The 14,747-nt window shown below is 46.0% G+C and overlaps 1 protein-coding gene across 1 annotated transcript; it reads right to left on the bottom strand.

Annotated features, from left to right (window-relative positions):
- Positions 1 to 5,574: 5,574 nt before the first annotated feature.
- LOC149337200 (TNF receptor-associated factor 6-like) lies at positions 5,575 to 9,148 on the bottom strand. Its single transcript, XM_089554347.1, has 2 exons — positions 8,864 to 9,148; positions 5,575 to 6,779 (listed from the first exon to the last, which is right to left on the bottom strand). Exons 1-2 carry the CDS (start codon positions 9,146 to 9,148, stop codon positions 5,712 to 5,714), a joined length of 1,353 nt encoding a protein of 450 aa, XP_089410473.1. The 3' UTR covers positions 5,575 to 5,711.
- Positions 9,149 to 14,747: the final 5,599 nt, after the last annotated feature.

Genomic DNA, 14,747 nt, shown 5'->3' with positions numbered 1-14,747 from the left:
ACTCTACATCATACCCCTGCGGTGATGTCCATGCAGATGCTTAAAAACCCGCAGTGTCTCAACGCACCAACATCTGTATGTAGCAGAAGCCCCTGCAAGAACTTCTTTACTGCTTGGTGTGCTGCTGACGAACCATTTTTATTTATAGCAGTGCGGCCTTACTGCAGCCGATTGCCTTGTGATCATTCCACGCGATAAGAGGCACGCCAAATTCTGGAGATTTTACATTTCCGTTAAAAAATTTACATCGGTTATAACGTGTTCCAATATAATTTTAGAGGCCTTGTTTTGAAGTAAAAAACATTTGTTCTCTAAATATTCTTCGCCAAAGCATAAAACATACCTTAAACTGTGCATTATTGAAAACATTTTTCGGGAACCATTCCTTACCGAAAACGTTTGTATTGGCATGCAGTGAGGTATTGAGATGCCCCGTAGTGTCACAAAAGATGAACGCTGGATAACGTCATTTTGATTAACAATACAAGTGCCTAAGAGGAGAAAAATTTCAGGACTTCTGCATTTTTAGAGGGAATTTGGAGCTAAGGTTTTGAGAGAAAACATTTTTTCAGCGTTGTCTAAAACCTTGTTACAGCACCGTTAGAGCTAAAGTTGAAAACTGCCCTTACGCTGTTTTTATTTATTCACAAATACTTCAAGTTTGCAAAAATGACCACATTAAGGAGCAGGAAGTGATTGTGGGCAACGGAGCTAGGCGAAAAAAAATTTGACAAACGGTAAATCGGTAAATCCATTCATTCAGTTTCATATGTAAAAATATTAGAAAAGTACTTGTGTTGTTGGCAGGAAAGAATTTTTTGAAATGGAGATGGGGTGACCAGGCCCCTACGCTGCTGGCAACACATGGCGGCGTATGCTACGGCTGAGTCAAACACGGTCCTTGGATTGCATTCGGTTAGCAAACGATGCAGCTTATTCACAGGTAATCAGAGGAAGCATCGTAATCCACCAGAATTTGAAATGACAGAAGCTGCTGTACCAGCCTGTGCCCTCTAATATTTTCTACGTCGAGCAAAATGACCGTACTGCGTCTGCTGGAATGTTGTGCAGTGTGTGTGGAATCATCTAACGAAAAATGACATTGCCGTGCAGGTATTCCGCCCTCACTTTGTTGTTTCTATGCGTCAACCTGCGATGTCGATAAAGAGGGCGTCCTACTGAATTCATTAGAAATAGTTTATTAAATATTCCATTTGGTATGCACAACAGCTCTGAAAGTGAAATAATCCTGTCAGCGGTATGCCTCAATGAAGCAAAGTGTAAATATTGAATGCTTATCCATCTAGCATGCTTGAACTGATTTTGTAAATCCTGCGTTTAGGCCACAACTATAGGGGATAACTGGCACACCATGTATACCGTGAGCATTCCGCCCAAACATATTCTGTAAGAATTGCTGAAATGGTGAAATCGCGTCATTTGCCCGTCTTATCACAACATGTCCAATGCTTATGGCAGCTACTAGTGATTTTAGTGAGACCGGAAATAAAGGCCGTGTTTTACCCTGACTGTAACAGATGCTGGCGCCACATCACTCCGACTCCTTTTTAAAAATGTATTTCTATTTGTGTCCTATTCTAATCTATTTTGTTATATGTGAAACTAATTGAATGGATTGACCGTTTGGCTACTTTTGTTCGTCTAGCACCGTTGCCCACAGAGCGTTTTCTGGCCCTCAGTATGCGCGCTTCAGTAGAAATCGATATGCACGGTTTTTCACCTAAGATTTTACACAATTTTTATAAATAGGCTTTTTGCGTTAGATAAGCCATTTTTTCGGCATAGCATTGTCACCGAGGAAGGATGTCAGAATAGAGCTAAGAAGTGCTAACTACTATACAGTTTAACTAGTATCGAATAGTTAACTATAGCTAACTTTCTAACTATTACCCTAAGGCTGCTGAATCATTGTCTGCCGGGTAGCCCACCGTAAGTATCATCCATTTCAGTTTTAGAATTTCGAAAACGCGGTTATCCTCGGTGCTGTGGCCCAACAAATTTTGGCTATTTCAACGAGTTAGGTGCATTGGAGACGTTGCTTCGCCTGCAGGCTCGTCGAAAGTGGATGTATTTTGGCGCGATGTTGTAAAATTTTGTGGGCCACAGCGGCGAGGGTAAACGCGTTTTCTAATTTCTAAAACTGATACGGATATTACTTACAGTGGGCTACAAGCCTCTCAATAATTAAGGAGCCCAACGGTAAAAGTTAAAAAGTTGACTATTTGACATTAGTTAACCAGCCTGCTATTCAGCATGCCTTAGATGTATTCTGATGTAGTACATCACCGCTGCACCGCTTTGCCGAAAAAACAGCCTTGTAACTTAAAAAGACCATTTAAAAAATTCTGTAAAACCTTAGGTTAAACATCCTGTACTTGTGACTAATCAGAGAACAACGCAAGAGAGGTCATGAAGTTTTATGCAAACATTTTTATCGCAAGGTTTCCGACAATACTGCGAAAAATCTGTCTCCAAATTTAGATTCTATGTTTACTTTAAGAAATACGAAAATCTTCACATTTTTCTCCTGTTAAGCGTTTCTATTTCGAAATAAAATGGCGCAATTCACGGTTTACCTTTTTGGGCACGATAGGGTATCGCAATACCTGACCAAAATCGGAGAGAAACTATCAGAAAGAAACGGTCTCTGAACAATAATTTTTGTAAATACGCCAAGATTCGGTCGATTTCTTACACTTCAGAAAATAATAGAGACAATTTTTGCGTGTGCAAAAGGCCTTCGAATTTCTATTGGAACCTGTATTAACTGAGATGAATTTTCTCCGCCAAATCAAAAGTATCAAGAATTTGGCGCGTCTCTTTTCCCGCGGAATGACCATGTGGCGATAGGGGTCGTAGACATACTTGAAAAACATCATCCATCAAAGGAGATAAATTGCTTCCAGCGCGTTCTTGGTGCCACTGTTCACGGATAAAAAAGGGCAAGTACCTGAACTTGGGGCGTTTCGGCGCGACTGATTGGGCGATTGAAGGCGGAGTCGTGCATGATACATTGCAATGGGCTTTGTTGGTGCATGCGGCGGCGTCATGTAGTGGTTGTTTAGTATCAACAGAACACTTGTTGCTGCATGCGGCGACGTCATGTAGTGGTTGTTTGGTATCAACAGAACACTTGTTGGTGCATGCGGCGACGTCATGTAGTGGTTGTTTAGTATCAACAGAACACTTGTTGCTGCATACGGCGACGTCATGTAGTGGTTGTTTAGTATCAACAGAACACTTGTTGGTGCATGCGGCGACGTCATCTAGTGGTTGTTTAGTATCAACAGAACACTTGGTGCATGCGGTGACGTCATGTAGTGGTTGTTTAGTATCAACAGAACACTTGCTGGTGCATGCGGCGACGTCATGGTGGGATTGTTTAGTCGCAACAGAAGAAGTGGAAATTGCACACGGAGCAGGTTTGCTCGCGTGCGGTAATGTTGCTTACACTTAAATTCTGTGCGTTCTCACACTCCCTTCTAAGCAGTGAGTGGTACTTTATGCTCGATTATTTAACCCTTGAATAAATTACGGACGGTACTTAAGGCTACTTACGTGCGTTGAATGGGAAATAATTTTCAAAAATTGTTTCCTTCAATTAATTTATACTTTGATGCTTTTCCTCTATTTTTCTAATGACACGCCTAGTCATTAGCATACAATCGTAAGGCAACGCATGTACTGCGTTCACCTTTGTTTGCCAAGAAGCAATGTGGTTTTCTGGCTTATGAAGAGCATGCTCGCCTAGCAGCCTAAAAGTACTAGGTTTGATTCCTCGCACCTTCGGAATAAATTTTATTTTTCTTTGAAAGCACGGTGACTTCATCAGGGATTTTTGGGACCACTGCGCTGGTCAACGCTGATGCTATGTTTTGTTGCCGATGAGTCATGTAGTGTTTTTCGCTTTGAAACGCATTAAAACTGTACCCTTTTCAGCTCTGCTTAATTTGCCCTCGCGAGCTCCGCCATTTTATGCACACCAAACTGTTACTTCCTATTAGGATAAATAATGTCTGAAGTTTTGCATAGGCTGTAATCTAGTCCGCTATGCTTGAGGGAAAGCTGCATTCAGTATGGTCGTATGAACAGATGAATTGAATTGCATCCGCAAGGCACAAACTGTGCGTGCTATGTAAACCGTCGGCATGAAACTAAACGCGAACGAGGAAATGCAAGCGCCAACGTCAATCTTACGGGATCCTGACTTATAAAGGCTGAATATTGGTGCACATGATTTGCATTTCGAAAGCAGAATCATGCTTTTCTAAACTTTTCGTGATCTACATTGCTTTCGTATTTTATTCAACGCTGGTGGTGCCAGCCTTTCTTTCTCTCTCTCCCTTTTATATCTTCGCTCTTCTTAATAGAAGGCTTTGCTGAGTACACCTCGATTGAGCAGGTTACTGCACATTCCGTCCCTAGACGTGTTCTTAACAAGGTTGATGGTACCGCATGCCTTTCCAAAAGACGAACTTACATTTTTTCTTTGCTGAGTTGTCGGGGCCTTTATGAAACACAGTTTATAAAACAAAGGAATAGCAATAAAACGCTCAATCTGACCGTGGAAGAACCAAATGTATAAGAATTTCAATTGTGAGCCGCTCAGATCAATCAAGCAGGTGGCAGCTAGGGTTTACGTTCGGTTTGGTATGTGGGGTTTAACGTCCCGAACCAACTCAGGCTATGGGAGACGGGGTAGTTAAAGGTTCCTGTTAAGTTCGACCGCCGCGGCCGGAATCTAACATCCGGGCGGCTTTGGCCAGTGTTTAGGGCAAGTCGGCAGGCTAGAGTGCTTCAGCTTCTTTCGCTTAAGCACTGAAACAACCTATTGTGCGGTGAAATATGTAAACTCGAAGAGAAAACGGTCTTAAAATTCTGCTTTTGATAAGTGTGGCCGCGCAGAAACGTTTTCATTCTGCTAAGAAAACCTAAATACAGGTGCTATGCTTATTGTGTGGCTGAGCCAAGTTAATGTACCAATATATGCTTAGCAGGCAATCCAGCATACGCTTTGTCACTTATAATTTGGTTTTCATTTTCGCAACGAACCAGGCGGTTACTATGGGCACGTGTTGCCACAAAATCGGGGCATCTTCAGCATCGTTAAAGAAGGGCTGAAAGTTCCTAAACTATGTTTTCCGATACGTGCTTTGACGTCCCGTGGCATATGAATGACAAAAAGAAAGAGCGATGTGGTTTTCGTTTTATTAGCAGCTTTTCACCATTTCTTGTCCAGTGTTGGTGACCGCGTCAAGAAGCATAGAAACGATTAACTTTAATCACATACCTTCCATCCTCCCCTTTACAAGTGTATAAAAAGTGGTGCAGAAACAAAGCTCATTGTCATAATCAGCCTCAGAATAGCTGTTCCTGCTTCGAAGATATGTTCATCAGTGAAGCGGCAGCTACACAAGTCAACATGGGCTGAACAAACAAAACAGCAAAGACGCTGGTCATAAATACTGCTCGATATAAACCATGTACGCAGAGCCTGGTATCGAGACCTAATTCTGCAAGAGAGTTGCCTTCTTCATAGTTGACTCTGCTAAACCAGGTGAGGCGATTGCGAATGCCGTACATGGAACAAATGATCGAGATGCGTCGGAAGCTAAAAACGAAAAGCGGCTTGTGTCAGATATATTTCAGGCCTGAGAGACAGCCTCGTCAATGTGTTCTGCAAGCAGCACTCACGGCAGCACCTCGCACTTGATGCGAAGCTGGTCGCCGAAAACGTAGCCTTCGCGCGTGAGACTGTCGAGATCAAGCGAGTGATCAGAATAACAAACTGACGTGTTTTTACTTTCTGAGGGCTTTCCGAACCAGCAGAAATCACGCCATGGATCAACTTTCATCTGTAGTTCAGCTTCTCCTCCAGGATGTGTCAAGCTCAGTACAATTTCATGCTCGAATGGCCAGTGAACGTCGTCGTCCATGTCGCCCATTTGTAGACGGAGCTGTCCATATAGTTGCACAGAAGTACCGTCGCATTCCAGTTTAATGCCGGGTGACAAGCAGTAGCCACGCAGGTATACCTGCTCGCTGTCGTACATAGCGTGGCCTTGTCGAAGAGCTTTTTCTTGCAGAGTCCTTATACCGTTTACATAGAAGACCGTGTGTGCGACTCTTTGTTCATCTCGTCGAAGTACTGTGTTAACGCAGTCCAAGGCTTTCTGGCTATTTTCTTTGACTTCATGCACAGTGGCTGCAATCCGCGAACAATCCTCATTGCTTTGTCGTGTCGCATTCGCCAACTCATCTTTAAACGTGTATTCCAGTGCGGCTAGTACTGTCGAAGAAGTATTCATTGCAGTAGCATTGACTGCTTCACGCACATTTGAGGTCACGCTGTCCTGGATTTTTGTTGTTGCTAGTGTCAGTTTATCTCCGAAAGCGTTTATACCGTGCGACATTTCATTGAGTCTGTTACCCTGTGACACAACATCAGTAACCAGCTGTTCCAGGTATGCTGTCATCGCCCTTGCCTTTTCCTTCATATCATGGAAGGCTTGATGGAAGGGCGTTAGAAAAGCTCCATCTTTCATATTGCTGGGCTCACAGCCACGATCGACTGCAGAGGTCCCCACAGGTGCTGCACAGGCTGATCGCAGGTGTTCGCACACGGCGCTGCAAAGAACAGTGGACGAGCACTTTGGGCAGGGAGAACAGTGGTGTCCGCAGTCTTGTTGGAAATGCTGGGAGATCGCTGAAGCAGCCATCACAGTATTGCAGCCGTGTTCTTTGTTCCAGCATTTGACCTGCGATTAAATAAGCAATGTGACATCGGTTTCAGGCAGTCGCTGAATATAATGCGTGGAAGGTATTTTGATCTCCGTTAATATTACGTAATGACCAGTCGAAACCTTTTTTGCGTATAACATTATTCTAAGGGTAATGTTACTGTAAGTGTTATCAGTGATATTTTATTTGTTCAAAAATAGTTTCCAATGAGAGATGCCTGTCAACGAGATGGAAATACGGCTCACAGAAAGGACAAAAAAAGCAAGCACCCGGTCGCCTTTTGTGACAGATGGCAAGAAGCCACAAAAAAAGTATTCTGTATTTCCTAGCAGGGATGCGGTGCGGAAGCCCTATTTGGCAAACAATCCTGAAAAGAAGGCGTTTTTCAGAAGCCTCTTAAATGCATGCAAAAATTGGATAACGCTACGAATGGGTTTCGAACTCGCGGTGGCACGAACAGATCGGCTTTGCTAGCTACTGCACAAGAGCACAGTGCCATCGCCGCAATTTTTTTTCCTGGTTGCATAGAAAATTGACGAACAGGAAAGCCTGAAAATACTCATGCCACAAAACTCCAGGCAGCGTAATACGAGCTCACCATACTTCGCACATCCCAACCTTACCGAATATCAACATTTTGAGTTGATTGTTGAGTTACCGAACATCAACGAACGGACGAGGCTGAGCCCTTTAAATTGGGCGGTGGCTATAGCCACCTAGCCATGACTCGTCAATTTGCACTCGTCTTTGTTTTAGCTACCAATCAGATAACCTTCATTTGTTTATTTCTATCCACTTAAAAACTATTTTTCTTTGTTTGTACTAAGTACCATTGCTATGAATGCGGCAGAGCTACAGTCGGGATTCGTCCAATTGATTGGGTATACATATATGAAAGGAGAGGGAAAATTGGCGTTGGCGGTGACATACGTTGGAGACTCCGTTCATTTTAAACAAAGGAAAGGCGCATAACTGGCTCCCTGGGTTCGTGGACATCTTAAACGCGCTTTAAGGTACGAGACGATGGCGTCCATCTTAAAAAGAAAACGTGGTTTCGAAAAATATTTTGCGCTTAGCAATGCTAAATTATCAGCCATTTCTTTTCCGCACACAAACGCAGTTGATACCGACAATGACATCAGAAGACTCCTGGACCTTGTATGCCCTTCGAATTAATATTCAAGAGGCATTCTGACAAGGGACAACAAGGCTAGAACGGCAAAATAGCTGATAACAGGGCAGTTTTTGTGCACTGAAGTGAGCTTGAAGGGACAGAAAAAAAATTAAATTGGGCTGTACAACTATATTTTCGCATTGTAACGACAAAGAAACCACTCTAAGCGAAACGTGTATTTTATATATAATAAAAGTCCAGAAAATGAAATAGAAGCGTTGACATCACGGGCCATCCTCGCAAGTAAAGTGGGTTCGTCGACATATAATCTCGTGCCGATTCCAGCTGCTGTGGTTCGCTGTCGTTCACATGAAAACAGCGGCAAACAGTCCTCAGGGGAGACGTCCCGAGTTTGAACAGAGCGACGAGAGAATTTTTAAATAAAATTTTCTCAACCCCACACGTGCCTTTTGATGCTGCACAAAACGTTAAAGTGCCAAGAAAAAGTGCGCATCCAATTAAATAGCAAACGATTAATTACACAAGAAATTCTGTGGTCCGTCAAGAGCCTTTAGAAATATATGCACAGCGTAGGTAGAAAGACCAAAGAATAGTCCGGTTGCCATCCGTTCAAATCGCGGGTTAAATTTGAAAGTACGACAAATTGGCTCCTGCCAACCGACCGAGGGAGAACAACGATGTTCAAGTCCGGCAGACGCGCCCAGATTGAGCTACCGTTTGGCTTCATTAAAAACCACGCCCACTGCACCCAATATTCGGTTACCGAAAACAAGTCCCACTGATCGATAAGAACGAATGAATTTCCTTCATTATATAGAGTCGTGGAAGGTTCCCGTAGCACAAAAAAAAAGCAGCACGAAGCAGCAATGTCATGTAAAGATTGCACTGCAAAGGCCAGATTCCGGTTCAGAGCGAACATTGCGCTCAACACTACTCCCACCTTATGTTCCCCCACAACTCGCTTACCTCTCTTTTCAGTACCTCCTCTGCGGGAAACTCGATCCACTTGGCGTTGTCTTCCAAGCACACTTCGGCGTCCAAGGGACAGGCGCGATGACCGGCCTCTCCGCACTGCTCGTAACAAGAGTCGCAAAGCACGTGCATGCAGGGAAGCCAGGCGTTCCTCCTGCGCACCAGTCCACAGGCACTGCACACCCAGTTCCTCGGAATTGGCCTCACGAAATGCAGGGGCCTCCAGTCCAGTTCGGCACCGAAGCCGACCAGCGTGTAGCACATGCTAGCTGCAGCCATACTCCGTTCCGCCCGCTTCAAACTAGCTGCTGAAGGCACTGCTGCGCCACTCCGATAAAGCACGCTTTTCGTATCTAGTTTTTGTTATTCTGTCACTATGTATTGCTTATCTTCTGCACGCCCTTGCATCCTAATAGAAGCCTGTGTACGGTGCAACTAGACGGCTGAGAAGATACAGCATCGCCGAACTGTTCGCATGCAGGCGTGCATAACTTTAGAAGGCGATTGCGGGATTAATCTCTAAATGCATTTCCGATAGATTACAAACATGCTACGCTGAGCAAGATGCCAAGTGGGTTCTTGCCGCTATGTTGCTTTCGAGATTAAGCAAGATTATGTTAACAATTACGCACTCACTGGAACAAAAATGAAATACAGCAATACCGCTTCGGAACGTGGTCACGTCGATGTTAAGTTTGAATTTTTTTTTATATGATATTTTAACGCAGTGGCGACAAAGAAGTGAAAAATGGGCGAGAGACCAAAGTGGCGCTAAAAATAAATTTTTATTCTGCTCACTTGCGCTCGCAATAAATTGAACAAATCGGCGTCTGCGATAGCAACAAAACGTGTGCGGCAGCGGTCGAGGGACGCCATTGCCGCCGCTCTCGGCCGCGCTCTTAAAGCTGGCAGAGAACGACGCAGATAAGGCAGATAAGGCATGGGAATCACCTACGACAATCTAGAACATTGTAGAAGAAGTTGCGGGAGGCTTCAAACCTCCAGGATTAATCTAGTACAGTCTCTCGTCAGCAGCAAAGCGGTAAGCAGCGTGCCGGTGGCTTTGAGCGTGAACAAGCCAGCAGTAGAATGTTTCGTGCAGTTACACCCCTCCGACAGAAGCATCGGCCTGATGCTTTAGCAAAAAGAAAGGTGAGCAACCAAAAACTCAGAAATTACAAAATTAATACTAAGAGTGCGAACACGAAGTGTCCATTACTGCACATAATAAGGTTTTACGCGCATGACGTGTACAACTTCTGGGCGCGCGCGATCTCCGCTTATCTCCACAGGTGTGCTGGATGGCGCATCGGGTGCCCGAAAGTGAAGGCACCTGAAGTAAGCGGCCTCGCTCCGGATGTCAGCCTTTGGCAGTGCGCGAAAGGGGATAGCAGCAAGGTTTTTCTGTTTCTGCTTTCTCCGCGACATTTCGTCTTTTCGTCGTCCTCGTCTTTTATCTACAACAATGTCAACCTGTTGCGCCGTCAACTGTATGAGAGGATCAGCAGAGTCTTCGCGAAAGATGTTTTAAAAACTAAGGCCCTATGCACTGCAATGGGACGACACAAGCAGACGACACGACGTCGGTACACACAGCGCGTACAGAACTTAGTGTACCCAGCTCTGTTTCGTCGCGTTGCGCTCGCGTCCCCACGCAGCGCTTTATTATGATGCCTGTTCCCGCGCTCCAAGAGTAAATTGTATAATTTACTTTTGGAGCGCGGGAACAGGCATCATAATAAAGCGCTGCGTGGGATAAACTGCACAAAAAAGTTGCAAACCGTAACCAGGCAGCCCACTTTCCACTGAATTGTTTCCATCGAAAAGGAGTGAGGGCCCGGATACTATCTGCTGAGCTGTTATACTCCCCTTATACGCCCGTTGTGCATCTCTATCTTTGCGAATGACTAGCCAGAAAATTGTTTGCGCGCTTCTTAAAGCTACAGTTATACAAACGTGGCTATGCTAAGGAGTTAACTGACAACACGTCTGGAAGGTAAATGACGTCCTAAAGCGATAAACAGCACACGCCATCGATGAGACAAGTCATCGGCTGCCTCCAGTTCAAGACTGAAAGCATTTTCACCCCCGTCCACATTTTCTTTGCTACGCTAAATTACGGTTTTAAGATTACCGCAGCCTCATTGTCATTTCACTAGTTTTCGCAATTTACGGTAGGGACACAAGAAGCGCACAAGAACGTATATGACATGCGTACCACTTTATCGCTCCACTTCATTGTTATTCTTCTTGTTATTTCCTGCTCATGATCCGTATCAGCGGCGACTACCCACCATAAGTAGACGTATTCCCTTATCACTTTCGCCACCTCGCTACAAACTGTGAACTGCGGTTCCTTTGCGCATATGGCAGGTACTCTAAGCTCATGAATGGAATCACCTTTATCAGCCTGACTATGCCCTCTGCAGGTCAAAGGCCTCCACCATTTCTCTCCATTTAATCTGGTCATGTGTCCGTTGCGTCCACCTTATCACCACAACCTTGCTAATATCATCCGCCTACCTACTTCTGCCGCACCCTGTTACACTTGCCTTCTCTTCAAATCCGCTGTTACCCTCAATGGTCATTGGGTACTGGGTACCGAGAGGAGTGCGTCGTACATCCAAACACAGGGAGCGTTCATTGAAGATCGAAATGGCTGCACTGGGACGTGCCTGCCTGTGTCCTGCTGTGGCATTACCCTCTGCCCCGCACGGAGCCCGAGCGCCAGGTTTCGATCGATTGCAAGCGGCTCAGTCCCAATGGTGGCATGAGCGACTGTAAGGAGGTGGCGCACGAACACAGCTACCTGTGCTCTTTGCGCGTCGTATGAGGTCGCTGCCTCCGACTGTCCAAATCACTGCGTCGCGGCGCCCTAGTCAACGAGAACAACCTCTAGCATCACTCCGTGCTCGCCACCTACCCGAGGGTCACCGTCGCCAATGCTGAGGATGTGGCGCGACCAGTACCGGACCGCTGTGGCATGCCGTTTCTTTCTAACATCCTGTGTCTGCTACCTGGTGACAAAAGGAAGGAGTGGATTCCATGCTGAAAGAGAAAGATGGTTCCATTCGATTTTGCGTTTAACACTGCCGCCTGAGACCTCGCCTAAAGACGCCTTCCCCCACTATTGACGCTCTGGAGGCTTTCAAGGGGCTGAACATTTTTCTTCGTTTGATTTACGCTTTGTGTGTTGTCAGGGACTCGTGATGGCCACATATCGTCCTAAAAGCACATTCGTGATGCCCTCAACAACTCCATCCGCAATCTCCTCACGGCATTATCTATTATGCGGCGTTTAGACCCCCCAAACAGCGACCGAAGTACACACGGTGTGTACACAGGTGGCCTCGGGCTCGGCGCGGTTCCTGGCCGGAAAAATGTGCATTCGACAACAAATACGTGATACATTTTGTCAGCCGCACACTGACAAAGGCCGAGTCCAACTACTCTGTACCGGAAAGGAGTGCTTGGCTATCGCCTGGGTCCTCCTAAAACGTTTCCTTTTCCTCTATGCCCGTGCATTTCGACGTGGCCACAGACCACCGTGCGCTTTTTGGCTTTCATTGTTTAAAGTACCCATCAGGTCCCTTGGCCCGATTGGCTTTCCATCTCAAAGAATACAATATCCGCGTCGTCTACAGGTGCCGTCGGAGGCATCAGAATGCCGATGTCTTGTCTTGCATCCAATGCTGCCAGCCTGTGGGCCCTCGGATCCGCATCGACTTCGTTCGATATCAGTGACAAGCTTCCCGAGCAACGCAAGACTAGTCTGATTGGTACCTCGACTACCTCACTAACTCTTCGGCGATTACACCATCACGCGCCCTTTCGAAGCTAAGCTTCTCACTTTGATACTCACGACCTCCTCCTATATCGGCATAACTGTAACTCCGGCAGACATAAGTGGCTTCTCGTCATTTTACGACACCTACGATCCCCGATCTTCGTACCCTTCAACGCCGACCCGCAATGCAGTCAGGCGGGAGTATTTAATACGCACTATTAGGGACAAAACACCCCCGGACGCATACCCGCGGGTATGCGGTGCAGCCCTTTCAGTCGGGGTTTTCAGTCCCGTGCGATCAGCCATTGCTGGTCGCTCGGGGAGGAGGGTAGTGCGAGGGTTTAGATTGGGCGCTCCCACGTGGAGCGGCATAAAGTGCACTGGGCACTTTTGCATGGCGGGCAGTGCACAAGGTATTGTGAGGGTAAGAAAGTGTGCTTGCGGTGGAGGTTCAGGAAGGAGTTCTCCTGAAGCTGGAGATATAATTTGGGCGCTTTTAGAGCTAGCGAGAACGTGTCATTCAATGGGCGTGGAAACACATCGGTGCGATGCTCAACTTGGTTTTTTTTTTCTAGCTCGCAACAATAATCCCTCTGAAACCTCAGAGCGAAACGCTCTTCACACTAGTGTGTTTTAGCACCGCCGGACGGTACATTACTGTACGACTGCCCGTTAAAATATGACCTATCAAGAATTGCAACAATAGCAACACCAACGTGTTATCGAATTGGCAGAGTCGTTGTACAGCTCTGCTGAAACTCTTTGTTAGTTCTGGAATGTTAAATCTGTTCAATGACTGCCTGAGTACAGAATTTAAGGCCGAATACGCAACAGAGACGATTGTTTTCGTGAAGAATGAGCCATTACTGAAATTAATTCATCATTGCGCTTATACGAGGTCTGTTAGAAAGTATCCGACTTTATTTTTTTTGCGAACACCTAATGGATATGAAACAAGCGCGCTTACAGCAGCCGACCTTGAACCCTCTTGCGCATGCACGAATTTTTTCCCGCCTGCCGATAGCGTCAGTCGCTGGGAAGCAGCGTTTGAGTGAGAAAGTGCGCAGTGCTCTCGTCGGTTTTGTTTTGCAAGGAAAATGGCGGAGCGAGAGGAGCAGCGCTACTACCTCAAATTTTGCCAGAAACTTGGCGATAGCCAAGTGGAAATTATTCGAAATGGTCAGACGGCTTTCAGTGATGATGCTATGAGCAGCACACAGATTAAGCAGTGGTGCAACTGGTTTAACGACGGCCGCACATCCGTGGAGAGAGAGCCACGCTCCGGTCGGCCACCAACATGCCGAAATGACCAGGTAAGTGCCGAAGTGAACGCTGAGGTGATGCGGGACTGTTGTGTGACTATCCGAGAAATTGCGGAAGAGGTGGACGTCAGCAATTTTTCTGCACATTCCATTATCACCGAAGATTTGGCCATGGAGAGAGTTGCGGCGAAATTCGTGCCGAAGCTGCTGACGGTGGAGAAAGAGCAGCTTCGTGTTGAAGTCTCACAGGTGGTGCTGGATTCCACAAACAGTTACCCTGACTTCACCGACGCCTTAATCACTAGTGACGAGTCTTGGGTGTACGGGTACGACCCGGAAACCAAATCCCAGTCGTCACAGAGGACGCATTCCACGTCACCAAGACCAAAGAAGGCCCGGCAAGTGCGCAGCACTGTCAAAGTGATGTTGACTGCTTTTTTGACTCCCTCTGTGTGGCACACCACCAGTACGCACCCCACAGGGTCAAAGAATGACTAAACAGTACTACAGGGATGTCCTCCATCGCCTACGTGGTGCTGTGCGGCGCAAGAGACCGGAATTGAGGTCAACAAGAAATTGGCGCATCCCTCGCGACATTGCTCTTGCACATTCCTCGCATTTGATCCAGACTTTTCTGGCGAAAAACCAGACTCCTGTAGTTCAACAGGCTCCTTACTCTTCTGATATGTCCCCCTACGACTTCTGGCTGTTTCCTAAAATCAAGAGGTCATTGAAAGGAGCGCGATTTCAGAAAAGAAAGGACATTATGGCTGCAACGACAGCAGAGCTAAATTCCATTCCGAAAAGGGTCTTTTCGGAATTCTTCCAA

Source organism: Amblyomma mixtum, chromosome 7 (assembly GCF_055824585.1).
Source record: "Amblyomma mixtum isolate Tamu chromosome 7, ASM5582458v1, whole genome shotgun sequence".
In the NCBI taxonomy this organism is placed as follows: domain Eukaryota; kingdom Metazoa; phylum Arthropoda; class Arachnida; order Ixodida; family Ixodidae; genus Amblyomma; species Amblyomma mixtum.
This window is presented reverse-complemented; position numbering and strand designations above follow the sequence as displayed.

Bases quoted from the DNA above. Each gene is read 5' to 3' on its own strand.
- LOC149337200 (XM_089554347.1), bottom strand. From the start codon at position 9,148: ATGGCTGCAGCTAGCATGTGCTACACGCTGGTCGGCTTCGGTGCCGAA. The intron at 6,780-8,863 runs GTAAGCGAGTTG...ATTTAATCGCAG, and splicing joins AGGAGGTACTGAAAAGAGAG to GTCAAATGCTGGAACAAAGA.